Source organism: Hirundo rustica, chromosome 6 (assembly GCF_015227805.2).
Source record: "Hirundo rustica isolate bHirRus1 chromosome 6, bHirRus1.pri.v3, whole genome shotgun sequence".
Lineage (NCBI taxonomy): Eukaryota > Metazoa > Chordata > Aves > Passeriformes > Hirundinidae > Hirundo > Hirundo rustica.
Window position 1 is genome coordinate 25,311,819 of NC_053455.1, and position 25,915 is coordinate 25,337,733.

The 25,915-nt window shown below is 37.9% G+C and overlaps 1 protein-coding gene across 1 annotated transcript; it reads right to left on the bottom strand.

The window, feature by feature from the left end:
- Positions 1 to 3,440: 3,440 nt before the first annotated feature.
- Positions 3,441 to 25,543, bottom strand: BRMS1L (BRMS1 like transcriptional repressor). Its single transcript, XM_040068437.2, has 10 exons — positions 25,348 to 25,543; positions 20,583 to 20,673; positions 17,154 to 17,281; positions 14,387 to 14,466; positions 10,789 to 10,885; positions 10,339 to 10,422; positions 8,953 to 9,017; positions 7,450 to 7,489; positions 6,623 to 6,749; positions 3,441 to 4,974 (listed from the first exon to the last, which is right to left on the bottom strand). Exons 1-10 carry the CDS (start codon positions 25,481 to 25,483, stop codon positions 4,851 to 4,853), a joined length of 972 nt encoding a protein of 323 aa, XP_039924371.1. The 5' UTR covers positions 25,484 to 25,543; the 3' UTR covers positions 3,441 to 4,850.
- Positions 25,544 to 25,915: the final 372 nt, after the last annotated feature.

Sequence of the window (25,915 nt, forward strand, 5' to 3'; positions counted from 1 at the left end):
TATATATTTTGTTTCTATGGCAACTAGACAGAATCTAATCCATTTCTGTTCCTTCCTAAGCCTTCACATACCGATTTTCTTTCACAGTACAGCAGCAAAAGATAATCCTCCTTTAGAACTCTGAGTACTGTTCTTTCCAAATATCCCTTAATTAGTATGCATTAGGATTAAAACCAGTTGTAGTTGTGCTATAACTAAGAGAAACTGTGGGGAAAAAAAAAAAATCCAACTTGATCTAGACAGAAATTCGAAACTACCATCAAGCAGCTTCAGCATAAATTTACTGCCACCTGCAGGCAGGCTTTCACCATGAGGGATCTCCAGAGCATGAGACCAGGAGGATGAAGGGCAAGCAAATTTGATGTTCCAACTCTGGCCAATTGATCGAGATTTATTTTACTTTTAGGAAAAGGAGAACCCACTAATGTTGTCCTGTTTAATGAAATAAGGCCGATTTTAATTTCTGTTGTCCTATTCCAGCTTGTTTCTATTTGTGAAGACAGTGGTGATGTTTGAAGATTTTCCTTCTGAACTGACACTGTAGTAAAGGACACAAATTCTGCTGCTGCTAACCACCTCTTGAACAGTGTGCTTTCTGCATTCTTTTTTTTTTCCCTCCCCCAAAAATTCCTATGTTCTAAAATTTAAGCAAGTTTTTTAAAAATCTAGCAAGTCAAATCTTAAAAAAAGTATCATGTTTTTATTTAAATACCTGTTCTAGGAAAATTTGGAGATTACTGCCTTACTAAATGGCTCGAGTCCTATACATTCATATTCTTTCATACAGAGAAACCAAACTGAAAGAGCAACACTGACACTCATAAAGCTTACAAATATCTAACAAAGCTTACCTACGAGGCCTTTTTTTGAGCCCATCAACATCTGAAACAATCTTAACTTACAAAATCATACATTATTTTCTCCTATCAGAAACAGATGCTGTCTCAGTCAGTGCCTAGGGTAACTAGGGCTAAATTATTCATCTTACCATTTTTTTTTAGATGCTAGTGCTTAACACACACTTCATCCCTTCATTTGTTCCATTTACCCATCCAATTTTTATACTGCAAGCAAGAATTTCTTCCTTTCAACACTGCATTCAGCACCACACCTAACATCAGGTACTCTGCCTGCTACTGAAGCTGTCAGATTATTTTCAGCCTTCAAACCTTTCATGCAGCCTCTTGCACAGTTAAATTTCTAGAAGTGAGGTGTGCAGGGCTGCCAGCACACTGAAATAGGAGTCAGCTCAAAATACCAATTTTCACCTTTCCAGGCTGGTAGTTCCAGAAAAAAACAGTCATGAGTCTCAAATGGTAGAAGTCACATCTGATCCATTTTCCATGCAGAGAAACAAAAGCATACATAATGTCATACAAGTACATTTAGGCCGTCATTTCCAGGAAATGTCAAGTTTACCAAATACATGCTGTGCTTTTGCTTCAATTTATGAGTGCAAATTCCATTCCAGAGGTAATATACTGGCTACCTGGTCTTAATTCCAGCAGCAGCTGTGCCTCTGCCTGGGAATAGCATCATCAAAAACCTTCTTAGGAACGAGGACATGCCCTCAGCACAGAGCTTACTTTGCCACGTGTAGAGGCTGTGTGGACAGGACTGTCATCTGTCAATCTCTTATCACAGATTGATAGAAAGGTTTGGGTTGAAAGGGACCTTAAAGATCATCCAAGTTCCATCCCCTCTGCCATGGGCAGGGACACCTTCCACTAGACCAGGTTGCTCAAAGCCTCATATGGATTAAAGCATTGAAGAGTTTAGCTATTTAAAGGCAAAGTCTATTGGACACATGGTTTCCCTCTCCTTACCGCTCTCCCTTGTACTCTAAAAAAAAAAACAGGGGGAAAAAAGGCTGTTCTTTCCCATGGTGATAGTTGAATAATTTCTCCAGGAAGCTCTATTAGCAGGTCTCTCTTCTGATAAAAGTCTAAGCCTATTTTTCTTTTTTCCTATCTACTTAAAAAAAATAACAAAACCAAACAAAACCTCACACAGAACGAATTGACCCTGTTGTTGGAAGGCTTTCAAAGTGAGTAAGAATTTCAGTACTTAATGATCTCTTTCCACTTGCTGGGGGTGGTGAGCTACTTACACAGGCCTTGGCTTACAAATACAGAGTTAAGAGGTTCATGGGCTATAAATAACCCATTTTTATAGTTTAGAAACAAACACATTAAGACAAAGTGCCAAATTCAAATGCATTTGGAAACTTTAAGACCTGCTTATCATGAAATACCTAAGCTAAACTCCACATGATACTTACAGAGTAAGTATTGCGTGGTTAAATCAATTGCATTCCAACTGAACATATCAGAGATGTCATTGCAGGAAAGTAGAGCAGATCAATTTGCTCTGTGTGTTTGGCAAAAATCGAACTGCATCTCCTCTGAAACATAACTATTGATAGAGAAAACTTTTCTACACACGTACAGAGAGTTATTTTTGTCACTCAGTGCTTCTTGTTCTTCACTTACCTTTTCACATATTATAGAATTCCTTTCAGCACTTTACAGATATAAATCCTATTTGCAGGTTAAAACAATGCTACCAAAGCTTGAAAAGTTTTAATGTAGTGGTGTGAAAGATAAAACAGATGGACAAGAGGCTAACAATATCTCTACTTCAAAGGACTAAGTCTGTGGAAGACCCCTCTTACATTTTATGTTGGATCAAGCAAAACATTAACTGTTCAAATATTAAAAAGATACAAAGCATGTACCAAATACGATTCACCTAAGCATGAAACAAATAATCAGATATTAAAAAAAAGACCAATCTTACAGCTCTCTCATCATATATACAAAAATGGTGACATGTCAAAAAGGAAAGCCACAGCTCAGTTTCCTGTACTTCTAGTAATGAAATAGGTAGATCCCAGTTGTCTGATCTCTAATCTCCCTACTGCTATAATTATCACCTCTCATGTTGATATGAATTATGTTTATTCTGAATTAAGAAACCACACTCACAGAGTGTCAGTCCAAACTGCAGGGCTGTATGAAGCAAAATTTTGCTCTGTAGAAGATCAGATCAGAAAAAGCTGTAGGAATAATCAATTGCAGCTAGAGAGATGCAAAATACAGAAGGGGTAAAAGGAAAGTGGTGAATCATTAAAACAGTTTAGAGTACCAGCATGGCCTAAATACAAATGAGTTCAAGTTATGAGATTCTTAACAGTGCTTATGTTTGATTTATAAATGTCACAGAATAAAGCTTCCATAAAATATTTTGTAAATGTTTGTAAACACAAACAAAATTTATACAGACAAACTCAAAAATCAAAAGAAAAAAGTGCAAGTCTAAAGGTTTTTTTAAAAAGCTTTAGGCCTGATTATTTAAAAATATTTCCCTTTGCCATTTGGTAGATCAAGAATTCCAACAAGAGACTAGAAAAATCAAAGAGCGAAACAACATAAAATATGTCCACTACCACAGATCATTTATTCATATACTAAGTTAAAAAATGCAAATATTTAATTACAAAAAGTTTATCAAACAACTGTATACATAGAGTTCATATTGTTAAAAGCCAACATGTCAATCGATACCTTATGTACATTTGATTTATAATGTCATACAACTGTAGAAAAGCATCACTCAGCAGAAACTGATTTGGCATTTGGAAAGTACTCACCACCCTGCACTAGAGGAGACGATTAATTTATATGTTACAACAAAAATATTTATTTGCTGTGATCATTTAAAGCAAATGGACGCTTTACTTTCTCCAAGAAGAAATCATCATAAGTGGAGATTAAAGTGCACATAACCAACGCGTTAACAACTCTTCAACAATCCCATCTATCATTCTAGATGCTCGAAGCACTCCACAGTAACATCAAGCATTTAGGACTCTTTCTCTGCGGCTAAAAGAGCGAGACTTCGAAAGACATTCAGCTTCCTAAGCTGCATGAAATACTTCCGGTGTACAGTAAGATGAAATTTTGAAAATAGTGTTTGGTGAAAAACTCATTCTCCCAGATATAAATTCTCTCAGATATACGACTTCCTGGGGAAATATTTTCCTTTCCTAACAAAAACTCATCATATTTCATACAACTGTGGACCAAACATGCAGGCCATGCAACAGCATTTATGTAACCATCCCCCTAGTCCTTCTTTGTGGGCTACATATAACACAGGTTGGAGCAACACTGTCTACCTTATGCATAAATTTTGCTGGCAATCAAGAACAAACATCACCAATGATTTGTCTGCTATAGAATAGGGTCCTATACTAGAAAAGTGCTCTTCAAAAACATAGTTCAAAATATTGGCTTTGTCTCATTACAAGCAATAGAGTTAACCTTACAAAATATAATACAGTCGGTACTAGCAGAGCTGTTGAGGACAATAATTGTAATAAATCAGCACACTTTGGATAAAAGAATGCCTATACATGTTACAATCTATTCAAAAGCAACAGCTGAGCAGGCTAAATTTACATCCACAAGAGAAGCATGACAGTCACTGAAAATAAAGTGAGTTGCTGGTAATTATGGTTATCATTTTTTTCACACCAACTAGTCACCAATGGAAAAAGAATTTTTTTTCAGTTTACAAATATGATAAGTTTTGAAGCGTTATACTTGAAGAGCATACTTCATATCTTAGGCACTGGACCCAATTTAGAGGCAAAATGTCTGTTAACAGGATTTACCCTCATCAGGTTTCTGAAGGCCGTCCATATGAAGCTTACATACAGCACGACCAATACACATTAGATACTGCTGTAAATATACAAGGAATACAAAACACTATTAAATACAATTTTCACCCCATGGCACATCACACATGGCAATACCACTTGTTTCATATCCGGTGAGCAATGGTCAGTTGTGGTTATGTTTTATTGAATATTTTCCTTTTTGTAGCTGAGAAATATACAGCTTGGACTTGCTTCCATCCGGTCTTTTAAACCAAACTTCATCATGGTTTATTGTTGTAATTATGGCACTACAGAAAATGAGGGAAGAAGGGTCAGGGGAAGAAAAACGAGAAGAATTTAGAAAGCTTATAAGCTAAAAATAACCTCAAAACTGCAGCTGTATTTCCACACAAATGAAAATATGTATTCGTGCAAACGCTAGGCCCAAAAGATACTAGCACAACACTAAGGATAGTTTGAACAGAATTCCTTGGCAACTGCAAGTGTCTTTAGTGAAGGTAGCTCATGTTTCAGCCATCAATTTTATTCTGTTACAAGAAAACCCTAACAGGTACAAATACTTTAATTGTTTAAAAGAACAACAGTCTTACAGAGAAAACAAAACAATACTACCCATAGTAAAAAAAAACAAGAAAAGCCTCGAAATGACATTGAATATGAAGTACTTGAAAAAAAGTTGAACAACCTGAAGCCAAAATTTAAAGCACAAAATGTATTCAACTCTTACTTATTATACCAAAACCATAAGAAATAAACTGAAAACTGATTCACTGTTGAATGAGCCCTGCTTTTATGCTCCTTGTGGTAACCTTTAACACGAACAGTGAACGAAACTCCTTCCCCATACCCCACAGAAAAAATACCATTTCAAGTAGATTGATGGGGAAAACAAAAAGCACAAACCCAAAGATTAAAATAGTTAATAGAAAAAAGATCTATTCCATACTGAGGTTGACAACTCCCTTTAGTTGTAGAAGTTGCAGGGGTCTTAAAAGCCCCGGAAAGCTCCACTGCATGATTGCCCTGCTAAGCATCAGCTTTTGGCTTTTGTCAGACACTGGAATACTAAGATCTTTACTTGGTCCAGTACAACTGCTGTGTTCTGCTAAATTAATCCAGAGGTTTTTTTAATTTCAGACACAATCTGTAGTTTACTAAAATACCTTGCTGTTTCAGCCCTGATCAAAGACCAAAATCACCAAAATTTGTTCCTCTTCACCATACATAAGGAAGAGAAACAGCCAGTTCTACAGTAAACTACTGACATATGAAATCAAAGTCAATTTTCCTGAGTATATATGCATATTTAATCAACACTGGGCTTAGACTTATTTGCCCCATTCAGTAAAAGGTAAGATAGACATTAAATTTTAAACACATTCTGACTTTTAGAATTTATAAATATTATCCATACAGAGAAAATACATTTATAGATCTTTAATGTTCAACCAAATTTGAACTCTAATATTTAGACTGTTCCAAGTAGAACCTTTCTTAAGAGAAAAAAATACCATTAAAAAGTTCCTCTCCTCTTTCAGAACACTAATCAATGGAAAACAAAGCTTATCTTCAACAGCATAAAATGTTTTTCCACAATTGAGCATTTGTGGGTAGGCCAACAGATCAAATTCTCAAAGCAACAAATACCCAAGCTACTAGAAAAAGAATTACTCAAAGGCCATCAGAAAGTAGTAACAGCTTGAATTGTTTGAGAGATCCTAACTTGACAACTCTTCAGCCAATTCCAACCTTTGCTAGCCTCTTTCACAAGTCAGCACTCATCTTTGGTAATGCCTGTCTTCCAAGGTGAACTAGTAAATGTCACTGAGGTGGCAGTATTTCCACATAGGAAATTTTTTTTTACTCTTCAATGCCATCATCCTAGTTATTGCCTAACATGAATATACAGAGATACATAAACTAAATAACGTTTACCTTGTAGGACATTCATCTTTCTTATCAATGCATATCGTCTGCCCTCGTCCGTACCACTCGCCATCATAATAGAGTCTTCCTTCTTCCGATCTAGCACTGTGTAGATGCTTTTCTAATTTGACAGGTGCTAAATTAAGTAATAAAAGTGATTTAATATTGATTCACAGAAATCAATTAGGCGGTTAAATACACTTTCATCAAGTTATTTACACAGAATACACATTTTTTCCAACAGTAGTCTGTCCCTTAATAATTGCATGAAAATTGGAAGCAATGTATCTTTTCCTTTCCAGTCAGATAATTGAAAGGCTCATTTTCAAATAGAAGCTTTCACCTATATGCCTACTGTCCCTTTTCCTCCTCACCTCCAAAGATGTGATTTTACTTAGCAAGAACATGCTTCTCACTTCAGTGCCAAATACGAATACCAGTCCTCTCCCACAGCTCTGCGTTTTCAGAGTTGTAGTTTGCAGTCAATGTGAGCATCCTTTGAAATGCACCTGTAAGGTCCAGATGCTCTCAGCTTTCTTCTTAATCTTGTGCAAACACTGGCATAGCTTGCTAATATGAATGTAAGTATGAAGTAAACCACTGTTACAAGCCTTAACTTTTCTTGATGATTTTCTAGATTTTGTGTCAACAGAAACAACAGCAACCAAGCTACAGGTACCAGCACCTGAGACAGGGAAAAGACAAAAGCCGCATCTTCCAACTACTTCATCCCATCCTCCATCACTACACCAGTACTATAATAAATATAATCTGCCTGGATGCAGTTTGCATCACTGGACACAGTAAGTTCTGTCTTGTGAAACATGTTTACTTACGTTCTGGCTTTACTCTGTGTGGCCCCAGCGTAGCCATTGCCTTGAAATACAAAAGAAAACTCAAGTTAGCCAGCAGGCAGAGTCATTTTGTCTGAACTGCCAGCTTTCTTGTTGTGCAGCAACATGCAGTGGTATTTGCTTTTATATGCAAGTATATACTTGCATTTACATGCATAAAGTACAATGAGAAATCTAAAATAAAAATGTGTTCAACGGTGACTTGGTAGCTACATAATAAAAGTATTTTGAGGGTGAAAAAAATCACCTTCTTTATTAAGTTTTGATTCCAATAACTCAAGCTTTTCTAAAATAAATCCTCAAAATTGCTCTTACGTAATTCTGTCAAGAAAAGACAAAATTACATTAATTCATTCTGAAAAACAGAATACTATATGAACAATCTAGTATTTTAATTTGTATGTTATAAGCTCATAATGTTACTTCATGCTAACTCCAAACCACACATAACCTTGGGGGAAAAAAAAAAAAAAGGCACTTAAGAGTTTTTGGGGGTTCATTTGTTTGCTTTTTGGGGATTTTTAAAATTATTTCCAGAAAAGGCAAAACCCTAGTATATCCTGTGTTTGCTCCTGTTGTTTAAAAATATGTAAAACTACAGAGAAGAACTTGAGGGAAAGATATTTTGTGCTTCTTCCTCTGATGTGATAGAGAAAAGTCAGACAAGTTCTCACACAAAGGAGACATTTTACTCCTTGTTTAGGAAATCAGTATAGGGAAAAAAAACAGGATGGAAATTGACTCAGAGCCAATTCCCCACCAAGTTTTTGAATTCATCTAAGTGGTTTGCTATTCCATAAGCTGGAAGCACTAGGATACTAAGGGGAGCTTTCTGACTGAGGGTGCAAGGCAAGGATAGCATTTCATTGCAGCAAGATCCTTCAACAGTCTTACAAAGATCTAAAAAAGGCATTATGCAATTAAAAGTTGGATTTATTTTTTCAAATACAACAATTGACTAAACAAATTTCTCTTATAAGCCATTATTCTCTTGTAACCTGAGAAAAACACAGCTCCACATTTTTATATAAAAAAAGGGAGAGGTCAAAGCACAGAAATCTTCTTAAAACAAAAACCTTACTATATGAAAATGTGCCATGTGAGATTTTACAAAACCTTCACATAAAGCAAAATCCTATCAGACTATTCCTATCATAATTTGTATCCAATTAGCCTAAACTATGAGAAAGCAGATCCACTTAACACAGGCTTTAGGCTCACTCTTTCAAGAAAAAATACGAACTCCCCATTTTAGAGATCCTCTTGCACCGCTTTAATGGATTCCTCCGCATGATTTGGGTAGAACCAGAAGAAATAGCAATAACACAGACTGAAGTGAAAGGATTAACTGACTAAGGAAGAAATAGAAGTCTATTTAGTGTTTTGATAATGTAAGAAATCCAGTTACATATTTTTAAGTAGTAGAAGGAGTAGACATGAACCCAGCTAAATCCACAGTCAGTGACGTTCATCCTTTCATCTTACCTTCCTTATTGTTGTCCAGTCTTCAAGTATATCAAGATCTTGTAACATATAAACTATATAAGGGCGTGGAAATGTTAGGGAAAACTCTCTTAAACAGAAACAGTAAAAATACTCTAATGTTATTAGAAAGATATTAATAGCTCCGTGTACCAATACAAAGTAAAAGCTCAGTGCAAACACATCCATCTTTGAATAATGCAACCTAGAAGTACGCTTTAAGAATTATTAAAAGAGGTAAAAATAGTAGGTAGATATTCAGCCTACTGGAGTTCAACATAAGATGAACAGCTGAGATACAACCATTCCATTCCTAACAGTTCAAAAATTATTCTATTTGCAATAATTCAAAATACAATTAAAATCCATTGCAATTTCAATGTACCACTGCAAAACAGCAGCTACACTAGTATCAGCTTAAATAAAAAGATTACTTTTACAGTATTCTGCAATACATATCTTCAAGAGAAAAGTATGGTCAGCACCACATATCTGAATATCAAATATCCAAAAAACAGGAGGTAGAAAGCCCCCTTCCTTAAACTATCAACTGCAAAGTAAAAAATGTGTATTAGAACAATACATGATCTTCAAATTGAAATTCCATATAGTGCACCTATTCTATTACAATAGCCTTCCCTTTTTACTTTGTTTCTCCACATTTCATCTCTGAAAAATAAGTTTAGCAAAAGATGCTATGGATGTTTAAAAAAAAAAACCCTAAAATGGAGAACAAGCTGTAACTTAAAAACATTTGAAATTTTAAAAATCTGAAACCACTTTCAAATTTTTGTCTAAATAGCAAAAAATTACAACCCAAAATCTGTGTAAAATTTCTAGGTATTTGCTTTGCACAGATCTGACAAGTACACAACTATTTCTAAACTACTATCAAAAAGAACAAATTCATTTACTTCACCACTGAAAGGATTTTTAGCTTTATAAATTGCCTGAAATTGCTGAGATTTTATACCTAATACTGTATTAGTATTTTTGGTTTGGAATATACTCTAAAATGGCAAGATAACTCATAATTCACAAAATCCAATGCTATTTATACGGTCAGCTGGTGAAGTTCAAGGGCCTAACTTGATTCTGCTTTTCTCTTGTAACTTTATTTTTCTTTAAGAAATAGAAAAATCAGCTTTTAGAAACATTTTCTACATAAAACTAGTAGCTAGGTAAGAGAATCTTAAATTTTAATTTTCATGATGGGATGGATGTGTCAACATGGCTTCTCTAACCTGAATTAGAATAATGCCTGCCATGCAAGAATCAGTTTTGATAATGCATTATCACTTCAACTTGATATTAATGACCCATGTAAGAAAGTTACCTATAAAAATGCAAACACTACTAGAAAGAACAAAGATTTCGGTAAAAGGATATCTGATACAACAACAGGTTTCTTCTTATCTGGGCTAAATGGATCCTTCCTTTTCTTCCTGGACTGGAGCTCATCATTCCATAATTCTGAAAAGATAAAGTAAGAACACGTTACGAATCAGAAACATTTTCATGTTTAGCTCTTTTTATAGCAGAAAACATTGTCCAAAAATGAAAAACAGCATTTTCTGGTGAGATGCTGTTTCTAAACAGAATAAAGGTGTTATAAGATTATGTAGGCATAGATCAATACTCTCAAAAGACACAAGAGATGCTGACAACTATTAAACCAAAATTTAAATTCAACCCCCTGCCCAAAGTCTACAGCTGAATAGCATTCTAGCAGATAACCTAAAACTCACCAGAAATATTTTGTGTACAGTCAAGTAATTAGTAGGCAGCAGAAGATTAAAAACAAATTAAAAAAAATAACCAAACTGAATTTCCATCTACCTGAGGTAATGTCAATGCTATGTCTGTCTTCTTCAAGCCTTCTAATCTTCTCTTCTAGTTCACTTTGTACAGTATCATACAAGAGAAGCTTCTCACTCTATAAAAGCAAGATTACAGATTTTTACATTACTGAGCTCAATAATCTAAATACTGACAATTTAAGGCATCAGTGGAAGGAACATAAGAATAGCTTTTTCAGAAGCCACAAAGCATATTACATGTCCCTCTATCCACTTTCTTAGCATGAGATCCTAGCTCCTTAAAGACATCAAGTGAAAATATAATTAAATATTTATCAGCTACTGGTACCAAGAGTAATTAAGGGCATGCAGTCAGCTCTCCAAAATAACTCTTTGCATTTTGAGACAAACATAATTTTTCTTCTGGATAGAAAAGCTCTATTCACAATGGGTAACTGTAAAGTAGTGACCTCTATGCCACCTTTCATTCCAAATTACAAAAGCTAATGGAAAGCTTTATATAAAACTACCTCCTATACTAAATTACACAGTAACTATACAGATCAGTTACTCTTTAGCATCAAAACCCACTAAATTCTCTAAAAGAGTAACTCGGAATTAAGCTGAGTTCCAAGCTTTAAGGAAGTAATTTTATTGCTCTTTCATAAGCTTGCACATTTACAAAACTACCAGTAGAAAATACAGCCAATTGTTAGATTTTAACATTCACTTTATGTGAGCAATGTCTTCAACAATTCTGGAAAACAGAGAGCTTGGATTGACTGAAAAAACAGTGTACGCAGCTCAAGTCAACGCATCCAGCCATCTGCTACCATGTCTCTGTCAGAAGCTGCAGTTCCCTACAGCCAAACAAGCAATGTCTGCACCTCAACTGCTCTTGCCCACAGCACAGCACAGGAACAGAAACTTCCCTTTACTAGTGGTGAAGCTAGTTCGCTGGAGCGAAGCAAATCAGTTGAGGAATGGACAAAGACTTCTATTCCACTAAATGATTGTCATGTTTACCATTCTCTCAAGTTACAAAGTATTCAAATTCTGAAGACCTCCTTTCACATAACCCTTCATTATAAAAAAATATTTCCTAGGTGAGTTTAAAAGGCAGAAGCCTCTTTACATACATCTGAAGTGACGATTGAGTGTTATCTGTTCTGAGACCATTTTAAAATTAAATAGTGTTTGTGTTTAGACATGTGTTCTGCTTCAAACATCTGCTAACAAATAAGGTGTGAAAAGCTATTACAGGCATCAGAGGCATTCTTGCTCAATGGTTATATTCCAGAGCAACAGTAATTCTACAAACAGCATTTCTGACTTAACGGAGGTTTTCCCCCCAAGAGACTTGTATTGGATGGTGAATTCTGAATGTTTCACATAACAGCAAAACAAGGGACAAAGACCACCTTAAGGGAATAATACAGAGCCAAAGCAAATCATTCAATCATGGGTAAGAGACCTTGCAAGTCTTACAGGATTCTGTCCAGCCTCAGGAGTATTCACAGGAGTAAAGACAGCCAGTAATGAGTTGTCCTTCATAATAGCTAATTCTTTCCCAAGGCATCAAGAAAATGGAAAGCTTTTCAAAATACACACTCACATTCTTGCTTTATTGGTATAGTAGGAACCAGGAATTCAGGAATATGATGAACCACTTAGAAGAAAACACCTTTAAGCAACTGTAAGGGGGCTGAGGAGCACTAGGATGAAAACCTCAGAATCTAAGCAGCTATGTATAGCACTGGACATACATGCACTTGAGTGTTTGTACTAGAGTATCCGGTATTTAGATACGTGAACAGGAATCCTTATATTCAAGGAGAGAAATATATTTTTCTTGTGACTGCTTTTGAAATGACAACTCTATCAGTAGCTGTCTAATGCTAATCTCAAAAAGACTTCTTTGGTTTTGTTGTTAAAACCTAAGGCATTTTTTGCTAAAATTATGTCAGATATTTTAGTTACTTTTCTGGTAATCTTTTCATTAAAAAGGTAAAAAATCATGTGGTAATCTATTAATAAGAACTTGATAATGAAAAATAAGAAGCCTTAGAGATAGATAGATAGATAGATAGATAGATAGATAGATAGATAGATAGATAGACAGATAGATAGATGGACGGATGTAAAGCCAAACTAATAAAAAGCTTTTCAACATCTTCATTAACAACTCAGACATGGGACTCAAAGGAATACTAAGTTTGCCAACAACACTAAATTGGGAGGGGCTGTTGATTCCCTTAAGGGCAGAGTGGCCCTGCAGAGAGACTTTGACAAATCAGAATGATGCCTGAAGCTCCAGCTTTCATATTTTCAGATTCTGTGCTGCTTAGGTGTAGTTCTGAACCTCATATCAAGCGCTAGTAAGCTCTCTTCACAGAGTAGGTAGACAAAACAAATCCTTTTCCTGCAGAGGACCAAGGACAACTTTCAGCCCAACACTATAAACAATGCTGGACTGAAGAGAAAAAACAAGGTTGAGACCTCACAACCTGAAGCTGTAATTGGACAATTAAATCCCAAAATACAAACGGACGAAAAGTTATAAAAATGTAAGATCACATGACCAGGCAGTCAGTTTGTGACCCTTCTTAGTTCACCCTGGATGTAGCCCTGGTCAGGTTCCTGTCCTGCCCAAGGTGGATCCTGGAGGCCTTTCAATAAATATCTACTTTATCCTGTAGCTCTGTCAAATCTCTGTTTCAGGTCAGCCTTCCCAAGGGCATCAACAAGGCTGAGCAACTGCCAACCAAATGAAGTTAAAGAAGAACAAGTGCTGGATTCTGCATCTGGGATAGGGTAATCCTGGATGTACAGACAGACTGGGGAATGAGAGGCTGGAGAGCAGCACCAAAGAAAGGGACAGAAAGCTGAATCTGAGCCAGCAGTGCCCTGGCATCCAGGAGGGCCAGCCCTGTCCTGGGGTGCATCAGGCACAGCAGGGCCAGCCGGGCAAGGGAGGGGACTGTCCTGCTCTGCTCTGCACTGGGGCAGCCTCACCTCGAGGGCTGGGGGCAGTTTGGGGTGCCACAATGTAAGAAAGCTATTAAGCTATTACAGTGCCCAGAGGAGGGCCAGGAGGATGTTGAAGGCTCTGGAGGGGAAGCCGTATGAGGAGCAGCTCAGGTCTCTTGGTCTGTTCAGCCGGGAGGAAACTGTAGAGAGACCTCATCTTGGTCTTCAATATCCTCACAAGGGGAAACAGAAGGACAGGTACCAATCTCTTTACTCTCATGACCAGGGACAGGATTTGAGAAAAAGGCGTGAAGCTGAGCCAGGGGAAGTTTAGGCTGGATATCAGGAAAAGGTTCTTCAGTCAGAGGGTCACTGAGCACTAGAACAGGCTCCCCAGAAAAGTGGTCCCAGTTTGTCTGAGTTCAAGGAGTGTTTGGACAGCACTCCTAGGCACATGGCATTATTCTTGGGCCTTCTAACTCAGCACATTGTATGATTCTAATTTTTAGATGCTTTGAATAACCTCTTGCATGGGCTTAAATATTAAACGGCAATTGCATTCAAATAGCAAATAACCACAATAATAAAAACATGCACTGAACGAGAAAAGCATGACAGACAGTAAAGTTAGATGAGATTAGCTATCAATGTGAAACAGCTGGCACAACCTCACAGTGCTGTCGAGAGGCTTGAATTTCACATTCATATTTGTTCTTCACAGATTCCAGGCAAAGCTCCCTATAGATACCTGTAATCAGACAAATTACAGCAATATTACTTTCTTTAGCAAATATCCACCCTCAGGATTCTATTTTAAGACTGTCTGCAAGTCTCAACACATGTACACAGTGGAAAATACAGATATATTACATTAGGCACTTAGAGTGGCTCACTACTCAAAGAATAAAAATAACAAGTAAATGCTTAATTCTGAAGATCTGAGAAAAACTAAATGCTATTTAAACTCCTTCTCCTAAATTACACCAGTGGTCACACTGACTTTAAAAAATATGTCTATTTATTATTTGCAATCAAACTATCCTGAATATTATCAGTTTTCAAACTTAAGTACTGACTGACTTCTTCTATTTTCTAATTAAAGTTTGAAAATAAGTTTTTACGGTTTTAAAACAGCTAGAAAACTGATTGAAAGAAAAAGGTTTTACAAATTAATATTTGGGATAAGACTTACTTTATAATGCATGACCTTAATAAATTATATTAATTAACAAGACTGCTCCATTCTTAAAAACAGTCACCTTGTGTTAAAGAGTACTGCTTCTAAGTATTAGAAGCATTTTTAGACATTTCATTTTTTAGAAATGTGTCCACTAAGCTGCTGAAAAAAACCCCAGGTACCTGAAATGCAATATCAGGCAAGCACCAATAGAACTTAATTTACTATATTCAATGCATTCAACAGAAAACACTTATATTGCTTCAGATGAGAAACTTGAGGAGTTAAGTTTGCACACACAGTGGTGGCGTCTTGCACCTGAAGAACTTTCAAAACCAGCTTCCCTTATAATTCAACTTACTATAAATGAACACAGTACTAGAGGAACAAAAGTACTAGCAGCAATCCCTCTGAAAAACAAACCACAAAGTATTGCATCAATCATCTTTCCAGAGTGATGCTATTCTAGAATTCAAAATGTTCTTTTCCTACATTGCTATGTTATGCTGGCTTTTATTTTCTTAATATTTATGGCTGCCTGGCATATTTAGGTCACTATTTATTGGCCTGAAATTGAAAAATATTGAACCATTCTAGAAGAAATGGTTGTTTTTCTGACTTGCTGTAATTGTCAAGATCCACATTTTGTGTGACTAGTGCCTTAGAGTGCTGAGGAACACAAGTTTCTTTCCTAATACATATGCAATTATATCTGAAGTATAGCTAAATACAGTTTAGTTTGGGGGTTTTGTCACCACTTCCTCCCCTCTCTTAGGTAACAGTAGGTCTTTATGGAGTACCTGCTGAAACTCAAGCCCTACCACTACCCACTTCTGTCAAGGCTCTCGGAGAGTAAGAGCAAATAAGCCAGTTCTGCAGTCTATTGCTTTCTCTGGAATAATCTTATCAAGGTCATTCAGCTGGGGACAAATGGAAAAAACCCTCCTATTCTCTATTCTCAGCTTCAAGGAAACTGTTGTTTGTAAGCTGGGCTTTTTTTACATTGAAACATGGCTCTTCAATGGTGCTGAAGAACAATCAGGAGAATGTGTAATATGCTGCATATCCCATACCCACCTACATGAACGCACTGATGGACAGCTCCATTTAAAACAGAAAATGAAAAGCCTGGATTAAGTTGCTTTTATATCAAACCTTTTGCAAGTTCAACCAAGATCCTCCTGCAAATCCCAAGTGAGCTACTTAGGAACTAATCATGTAAATTTGGGCTAAGAACTTAAAACCCAGAAATGCTGGGTCAGCAGCTCAGAAAAAGCATTACAGGTAAGACCTGGAGGGAGAGAAATGCTATGGATCAAAAGATTTAGAATCCTCAAAGTCAGAAGTACCAATGAAGACATATGGGGTAGTACTGAAACAGCACTTAGTATTATGAGAAGTATGAGGTGACTTGCCATTTTTCAGTTAGCCTGCATCATGTTTCTGCTAAATTTCTTAGAAAAGACACTTGTATAGCTTCTCTGGCCACAGAGATCACAGGTGTCTGTCCTTTGGCTTTCTGACAGCTTGTGTTAGGTAACCCTTAGCAGAATCCTCCTAACAGAATCAAGCTTTAACATGAAACAAATTTACAATAGAGAAGTACAGAACTTTCTCTTCCAAAATTATACCTATATATTATCATTTCATATGATTATATGGTTGTATACAAGAAGATAAAAGTTCTTGCCGCCTTCTATGAGCACAAAAACCTGTATAAACATTAGTTTTTTCGTAACTAAAATTCAGCTTAGAGAAAAGCACCAAGGACAAGAGGTTTTTCCTCTTTCCCTAGACAGAATAGGATAGGAGCAGAGGAGTAGAAGAGACACAGGCTAGACAAGCAGGAAAAAATGTCATCATATTAGATAGCAAGCATTTCATGACATAGCACCTACATATACCTTCAAAAATTACCATTGTGTAGACTTGATCCCAAACCTTCTGATTAAAAAAATTATTAGCTTTTACTCAGTAATTTTGTTCTTACTACACAAAAACGGGCAGCTATTAAGTGAAACATAAAAAAAAGCCTTATTTTTAGTGTGAGGTTATCAGGCAACTTATTCAAGGAAGTAAGCAACATATTCATTTTAACTTAAAGACTACTTAATATTTAAAATTATTCCACAATATTTCTAGCTTTAAAACACACTCCTTCAACGATTCTAAAGAAAACAGAAGATTTACCTTAAAATAGCAAGCACAGCGTAGCAAGTTTCTACTTTGAAACAGCAATACTCATTTTACATGCCTACCTGCCACCTTGGTTCGGATTTGCATATTTTCTTGTAAAGCTGCCAAAGGTTCTAAGTATTCAGGCGCTTTTCCAGCTATGACTTCTTGTAGCTTTGCATCCACTTGACTTAATCTTTCTTTGTAAAGTCTTAAAATAATAGAAATAAAAATATGTATTTTATTTAAAATAAACCCAAGTTAGAAGAAATATTTTTAAAATAACTATTTGCCATCCCTTTGTTAATGCTATGGAACACTGAAACAAAATGAGGATTTGCTAGCGTTTGAATTTTCCAACACATATTTTCTTTTTGAAAAACATTATCCATGTCTATTAAGCCTTTCTGAAAAGCAATTGCAAATAATCAGAAGTGCAGAAAGTATAAAATTAAATGTATCTCCATCTCTAATGAAGAAGAAAAAACATTGCACATCTGTTAATAATAGGACATGAATCAACATGGAAGAGGAGATGAAAAGGTATACAGTACGTAAGAACAAACTGCATTATGTCATGAGAGAGAAAGATAAACAGTTTCTGGATAGAAATGATCATTCATATTTATGTTCACATTATCTGCTCCCACATTACTGTAAACCAAGGAAAAAGAGATGGAGGTGCTTAATGAAGCAGACCTCAACTCATCTCCTGTGGAAATCTACATGTTGCATACCATTATAAATATCATGAGATAATTTCTGACATATTACATTCCTGCCAAAAGGAAGTGTAATTAAAATATTTTTATTTTACCTGAAATTTAGTCATTCCTTAAAAGCTGATATTTTTTGGCAGACAATGAATAAATCTGCTTGCACTTTGAAGAATTTAATGTAATATCAATTACAAACATTTCAACCTCAATAAAGCTCCACTTACTTGTAACTGTTAGCGTTCCATGTTAGAATCATCAATATACCTGATTTTTCCTGTCCTCATTTTTCACCTTGCACCCCACAATCAAAACGAGTAAACTTACAGCAAACATGTACAAACTATATAAGTGTTACAAACACATCAGATGTTGCCTGTTTACACAGACATACGAGATGTCATTGGGACAAGGATGCTGCTTTTTACTTACTTAAAGTGCACAGGTTAAGTAATTAGACAAAATATAGTTCATGTATACTGATATATCACCTTGTCACCAGGCTCTGTCCTCCAGTTAGCTAACACAGCCTGCAGCTGAGCAAACCCCAGTTTGCTGGCCTTAACCCTTGCTGAGCATGCCCTGCACACAGTGGTTAACACAGGGCTACAGCAGAATTATTTAGCCAGACCATAAGCCTGGGTGCACAATGCACCTGACTGGGTCAGCCACTAACATTTGATTACACAGCACCAGGTACCAGCTACATAAGAGCAAGCAGTTCTGGACTAGGTGCTATCAGCACTTCGTACCATGCAGCAGTTGATGGACTACAACTATTTATCCAGTACTTTCAAACAATGATTTGTCCAAAATGAATAAATGCTACCAAAGTAAAATGCTACTTATCTTCAATACAATTTCCCTGAAATGGATGTGGAGGCAGACCCAATCATTACACCATCTCTGCTGTTAGTTGTGACAAAATTCACATTGTTTATGCATCTTCTACTTTCCCAATGTCATCCTCTCCCTATTCACAGCTGCTTTTCCCTATAATCCCTCTTCCATCATTCTAATGCTCCATTTCTGGTATTCCCACCATCATTGTTCTTCCAGCCCACACAAATACCTCTATCTCTCAACTAACCAATATGTCTCTACAACACCTTCCTCCATATATCACAGCTCAAACACCATGTCTAAGCCCTAAGCCCCCAAGAGTACTTGCTTCCTTTCTCTCAAGACCACCCTCTTTCATATTCACTCCTTAAAGATCTGTTTCCACAAATTGTTTTCAGTTATCCAAGCTGTTGAACAGATGGAAGAATAACACTGAACTCAAAAGCTGACAGTTTTACAAATGCCAAAGCAATCAGTATTGACTGGCTCCAGTGCTCATCAGCTGGCTGTATTTCCCAGGTTTTTTCCATGTTCAGCCCAAAAAACAGCAGGACAGTGTTCTCTAGATGCTACAGCAAGGAATTTCTTGTTGGGCAATTCTTTCCAGACCCTATTATTTCCAGACCTCATAGGGTCTTGTTATGCAAAGCAAGTTATAGGTCTCAGTTCTGCAGCAGAAAGGACTATCTCACAATATAACTATGCATCTGAACCATAATAACAACTCACTGAGTTTTCAATTAAAGCATATGCCCAAGAACAGACCGGGTCTTCTCAAAGTTACCAAGTACCTTACTAAGTTAGTTGCCAAAATGCCAGCAATTTAAACTTGAACAAAAGCACCTAACTTGAAGTTAAAACAAATTTAACTTCACATACACTGCTGAGCTTGTCCACAGAAGGAAAATGGAGCTGGTGAAGGGTCTAAAGCACAAGTCCTGTGAGCAGCACCTGAGGGAGCTGGGGTTATTTAGCCTGGGGAAAAGGAGGCTCAAGGGAGGCTGACTGCTCTCTACAACTACCTGAAAGAAGTTTGTAGCAAGGGGAGTCAGCCTGTTCTACCTGCTAACAAGAGGCAGGACTAGAGGAAATAGTTGCACCGCGGAGGCTTACATTTGACATCAGAAAAAATTTCTTCACTAAAAAGAGTTTCCTTGGAACAGGCTGCCCAAGGGAGAAGGTGGAATCCATGAAAGTGTTCAAAAATATCTGCACATGCTTACAGACATGGTTTACTGGTGGACCTGGCACTGTTAGGTGAATGGTTGGACTTCATGATTTTAGAGGTCTTTTCCAACTTTAATGATTCTATGATACAAGTGACAGGCTGTAATACAAATGACATTCACTTTTGAATAACTGTGACTATTAAGTTTATCTCTTCTTTTAAGTAGGTTTTTACTAGCTGGTTATGTAGGTATTATGGCAGACTGAGACATAACATTATTTTCACTTTATCTTGTACTAGTTTCTAGTGCCTAGTTTCCAGTAATCAAAAGAAACTTTCATTGGTACCAACTATAAAAACTACTGCTGGGGGAAGAAAAAAAAAAAAAAAAAAAAGAGATTCTTACTTAGCAAAGACAATGCACTTAGGTCTGTCCCACAAATATGAAAGTATGAGAATGATATTGAATGAATAAGTAATTAAACAAAATCTCAAACTTCCTTAAAATCCCAATTCCTTGGTTCTACTAGGGAGTTTGATGAAACAGACCCAGACTAGCCCTTCACAGGAACAATATTTCAAAACCATCCTTCTAGCAAAACAAAAAATATGTGAATACACAGAAGCATTCTGGAGCAACTACCTGCAAGTAATATCAGAATTCCCAGTCCCTACTCTTCTTCAAAAGTAGCATCCACATATATGAAAGACAAGAAACATCAGCTGCACAGTATTTTCATGGAATGGATCCTCAAATGAGCCACTTGAAACATTAAAATACTTACTGATCTTTAAGGTCTGTAAACTGCTTTTCAAGATTCGACATTTCATCTAAACATTCCATTCTTCTTCTTTCACAGTCCTCATCATCCATTTCTAAGAACATAAAAAAAAGAAATTGACAGTGAAATATATAACAATAAACTGGATAGTTTGTTTCTAGTGACTGTGGAAGGGCACCTCAATAATAGTCATGAACAGTTTCTCTCTTATATTATCATTCTCGTAAAACAGAATATGAAAAATCACTTGGCATATAAGCTACGAAGTAAAAAACCTAGATCTAATTCTAGAATAAATTCAATAAACAGCAATTCTTCTTCCTCAAAACAGGAAACAACAGCACTGTAAGACCTCAAGAGGGTAATTTCATGACTGAAATACAAAGAATACATAAGAATGCATAAAAGAGAAAACCTTAACCATGTATATCACATCAAGTGAAAGACACCATTAAGCATGAGCAGTTATAAGCCATCACTGAAGATTCAAGTGTATCCTGGGTTAGTACAAAAAAAAAGCAGTCCCTGGAATGCAAGCACAGTTCAGTAGTGCATTTGTCATATAAAATTCAAGGTTTGTTTTATTAATATTCTTTAAAGAAAATGTAACGTGATTTTGAAACAGGTTTCATCCTGTCCAATTGAAAGAGTCCTTTGAAGTTGAAATATTAATGTAAAAATATCTGCAGTTCATGTTAATGACCATTTGAAATTACTCTAATGAAACATTTCTTAACCTGAAAAGTCTAGAACACTGCAGACACTGGACTTTACATGCTTTTATGCAGCAAAAGTAGTTAACATTAAGATTTTTTCACAGATTTTAATTTATATTCCTGATTTTTTTCATAATTTACCTAGGGAAGATAAAGCAACATAAACAGACAATTTTTTGCCAAACTTTTTGACACTGCCATTGAGACATCCAATGTTACTAAACATCCATTGGCCTTTCTTAGACTAGAAAACTGAGAAACTAAGATACAAAAATATTGAATCTTTCCCAAACTTCCAAGGGGAAAAAAAAAAAAAAAAAGAAAAAGGTTTTGTTAAGCTATATTCAAAAGTCAGGTAAGTAAAACTGCTTTATAACAGGAGTATCTGCAGGAATTAGCCCTCTACAGTTACACTACAGCTGACCATTATCAAGCAGCAGCAGGCTTGCAGAAGGGATCGGTATGCACTCAGGAACTGTGACTGAACTGGTGCAAACAGGCCAGATGCCTGAGAGAAGGCACTGTCCTATGGAACCATTACCTATGTAAGCAGTTACTCTGGCAAGAAAAATCCTACCTCCTGACAGAAAGGCAAAGTAGGATCCTGAACCCAGCAGTGATCACTCTTTTAGGCTATAAAAAACTCTGAGCTTTTTGCTTCTTCCTCACTCACATTTTTCCAGCAAACATGCTTAACTGCTTTATGCTGTCTCCTGCACCAACTACAGAATGCAGCATGCAAGTCTTCATTCTTATTGTTTTGCAAAACAGTATGGCAATTTGTAAAGCTGATGAGATAAAAGGAGTAGCTTCAGGGCCACCAGCTACTTGGAAGGATCTTATTAAATCAGATTGTCTACTCAGCCCTCTCTGCCCTTAACTTCTTCTGGAAATCATCACAAGCTTTCAAGACTAAAAACTATACTACCTTCTCTGCCTGGATACAAAAACCAGCAGTCAGCACAGCAGTACCAATCAGCATTATAATGGCAATCATGAGTCCAAATTAAAGACTTAGTGCAGCCTGTCATATTACTGCTAGTGCAATCAAAAAGGACAGTGCACAAAATTTTAGAACACAATATAACCTGAAATATTTGAAAGCAGAGTAAGAAAATTAGAAGACAGAACTTAAAAAAAATGCAATGAATGCGGAGGGTGAGGGAAGAGCATATCAGGCTGTTAAGAGATACTATTTATATAAAAATATTGTTTCCAAAAGTAAGGCAGAATCATACTCTAAGAGAAAGGCTGAAAATCCTATTAAAGAACAAATTTTTATTTGACTGTTTGACAAAATATCCAACCCAAAATCTATTTACCAACTTATAATTTGGCCAGATTTAAGGAATGCAGCAATCATATTACTCAGAGTTGTACAAAGCATTTCTGTGCTACAAAAAAAAAGCTTCTTTAAAATGTGAAGGCATGACCCAGTGAAACCAAACAGGATCAAGCACTGGGATATCCAGAGTTTTCCTCCTTTACTCTCAAACGTGTTCTGCGATGCTTTTGATTCTAAGTATGTTTTACTACATAAGCTTTTCTTAAATTAACATGGACTTTATTGTTTGTATATGTTTATGGAATACAAAGCAAAGAAAACTAGAACTGTAATGCTGGCTGGGGATCAGAGAACACCCACCGTTGGAGGGGAAAGGGACTGCATCTTACATTTTAAACTTGTGTTGAAAGGAAATTGCTAGTCATTGGCATCTGAGGGTATAGCTGACTTCCTTATAGATAAAGAATTAACACATAGCTCTCTCCAATCTCCTCTCAGCTACAAATACTCTCAAAAGTCTTTGACCTTCTGCCTAGAAGTCTTCATTCTACCTGTCATTCATACTAAATGTCAATTCACATGCCAAGTTGCTCTTCAAGTGTTTCATCTTTATTCCTCCTCCAATAAAATACATAAAATGATGAAGATTTTCAGAGTCCTGGCCTACCTTTAATTCCCCACTTATGGAATTTCTTCCTCATGGCCTTAAACAACACACAGACTATGGAATATGCATTGCAGAAAAAGTATAATGTTGTAAGATCAAATTTCATGGCTTTCCAATTGAAAATTTATACCACAGAAGGTGGAAGACTGCTTAATTCATATTAAAATAGTTGCTGATAGGCTCATCCTGTCTCAAAACTTCAGATTTACCATACAGTTTCATACTGCAAAAATTATTTAGGGTACTTTTGAACACTTTCAAAATCACAGCTGTTTTTTTCCTACTATACTCAAGCAGTCCAACACAGTAATTAGGGCAACCTGGTTTAAAGATTAAAAAATCCACACAGCATTTAAAACGTAACAGCACCTAAAATAGGTTTTTTTAATAAGCTGTGGCCTATATAAAGTGCTTCAAAAAATGGCAAAATTCTCTGCTGGGATAGTGAGCATAACTTGTGGCTTTTTAAATTCATCCCTAACAAACTGTTCTATATCCCAGTCAATAAAACACCTGTACTAAATACAAAACATCAAAATGAACAGAATAGGAGCGCCGGTTTTCAAGGATGAATCATGCTTCCTCTAACAACACCTTTTGTCTTCTCAACCATCTACTGGAGACAGGGAAAAAAAAAGAAGGCTGAATGCAAGTAAAGAAAATAACAAATTTAATTTTAAAAAATTGTTACTAATTTCAACTGAGACTTATTTCTTGGGGTGCTAATCATTTTAAGCCTGTAGGAATAATACGCTTCCAAGGAGTATTGGAAGGAGGTTCATATTGGTCAAGATACTGAGACAAGCATGTAATTTTCTGTATTCATCACACTTTAAGTACTCCCTTAAATGCATTTCTCTGTGGAATGCAACAAAAATTATCTGTAGAGCTTCTTGTATTGTTTTAAAGAAACGTGAACAGACTACATTCACATAAAACATACTTACTCCTTCCTACTCCCAGACTCTCATGCACATGGTGTGACTCTTGAGGTGTCCTGTGCAGAGTGAGGAGTTGGTCTCAATGATGCCTCTGGGTCCCTTCCAACTCAGCATATTCTATGGTTTAATTCGGTGATATAGGGGCCTCAGCACTAACTCACTCAAGCTGCCAAAACCACACATCAGGACTAGGACTGGTCCTGGTCCACACTGACATCAGGACTTTTCTCAATTCACTAACCCTGTCCAACTTCCTTTCCATCCACTGCCTTGCACCTCATCACTAGGCAAATAAGGCACCATGAACTCCTACTGCTTATCACCCAGAAATATGTTTTAAGATATAAGACAGAAAGTAGTAATCACAAGGCAAGTTTGAGCAGATAATAATAACCCTCTTAATAACAGTGGCGATATAAAAAGTGATCCTTTTAAAGCTAGATTTCAGCTACTAATGTAATTCAAAATCTACACTCCAGAAGGCAACTATGGAAAAAAGAAGGGGCCTTCAACTGAGCAGAAGCTGAAATGATCTGCAAAAGAGCCCAGTGGTATTGACAGGGCTTCCAATATCCCCTCAAAGCCAGATCTTAAAACTCCTAGTTGAAATTCATGAGCTTGCATGGAAATACGTGCTTATATGTACGTACACACGCGTTCATGTATGCACACGTATGTACAAGCCTTTAAGTGGCCACCTCAACGAGGAGTCCCTCTGCGAGGACGAACTCAAGCCCAGCAGGGCACAACCCACGGCTCTTCCACGGAGCGGAGCAGCGCGGCCCTTCCACGGAGCGGAGCAGCGCGGCCCTTCCACGGAGCGGAGCAGCGCGGCCCTTCCACGGAGCGGAGCAGCGCGGCCCGGGGAGCCATGGCCGGGTGCCAGCCTGCTCCGGAGCCGGCGGCCCGGGGTTCAGTGGGGCTCCCTGCCCATGCGCCCCGCCCCGTTCCTGCGCCCTGGCCGGCGGCCCGGAGAAGCCGCTGAGCCGAAGCAGAGGCTGGGCCGGGGCGGGGTCACGGGGGGAGGGGAAAGAGGGGGGGGACACCGACAGCCACCAGAGCCGGGGCGGAACCGGTGTGTCCCCGGGGTAGCACCGAGCGCTGAGGGAGCCGCCGCGGCGCCCTCTCAGCGGCGCTGCCTTGCGGGCGCCTGCGGTACCTGAGCTGTCCCCCTCCTCGGAGACGGACGAGCTCTCGGTCTCCTCCTCCTCAGAGCTGCTGCCCTCGTTCTCTCCGTAGTCCACCTCCATCTCATCGTGATTATTCTCCTTCTTCTCCCGGGAATGGACCGGCATCGCCCCCGCGGCTGCTGCGGAGCCCCGAGCCCGCCCTTCCCGCCGCCGCTCCGCCGCTGCCACCGGCCGCTCCGCCCCGCCCGGTGCCGGCGCGCCCGCCCATTGGCCGAGTCCCGCCGCCGTCTGGCGTCACCACGCGCGCGGCGTTCTGGGAATTGTGGTCTGCCCTGAGGGAAGAGGGCGGGTAGAACGCGGTGACGGGCTGGTTCCGCAGCGGTGGCTTTTCGCGCCCTCTCCCGTCCCGGGGCACTCACAGGACTGCTCGGCGTCGAGAGAGGCTTCATCGCGGCCGGGCAGAGTTCGGAGCGCTTTGTACGTGCCCGCGGCTCCCGCTGGAGGCCCAGCGAGGCTGTGGCCCTGTGCGGCGGGGGTTCGATGGTGGCCGTTCCCTGCCGGAGTAGCGAGGGGCGACGCGGGGCCTCACGTGTGCCC

Coding starts and splice junctions, on each gene's coding strand:
- BRMS1L (XM_040068437.2), bottom strand. CDS start 25,483: ATGCCGGTCCATTCCCGGGAGAAGAAGGAGAATAATCACGATGAGATG. Junction 14,467..17,153: donor AATCCGAACCAAGGTGGCAG/GTAGGCATGTAA, acceptor GTCTGATTACAG/GTATCTATAGGGAGCTTTGC. Junction 4,975..6,622: donor AAAGATGAATGTCCTACAAG/GTAAACGTTATT, acceptor CATTTTCTGTAG/TGCCATAATTACAACAATAA.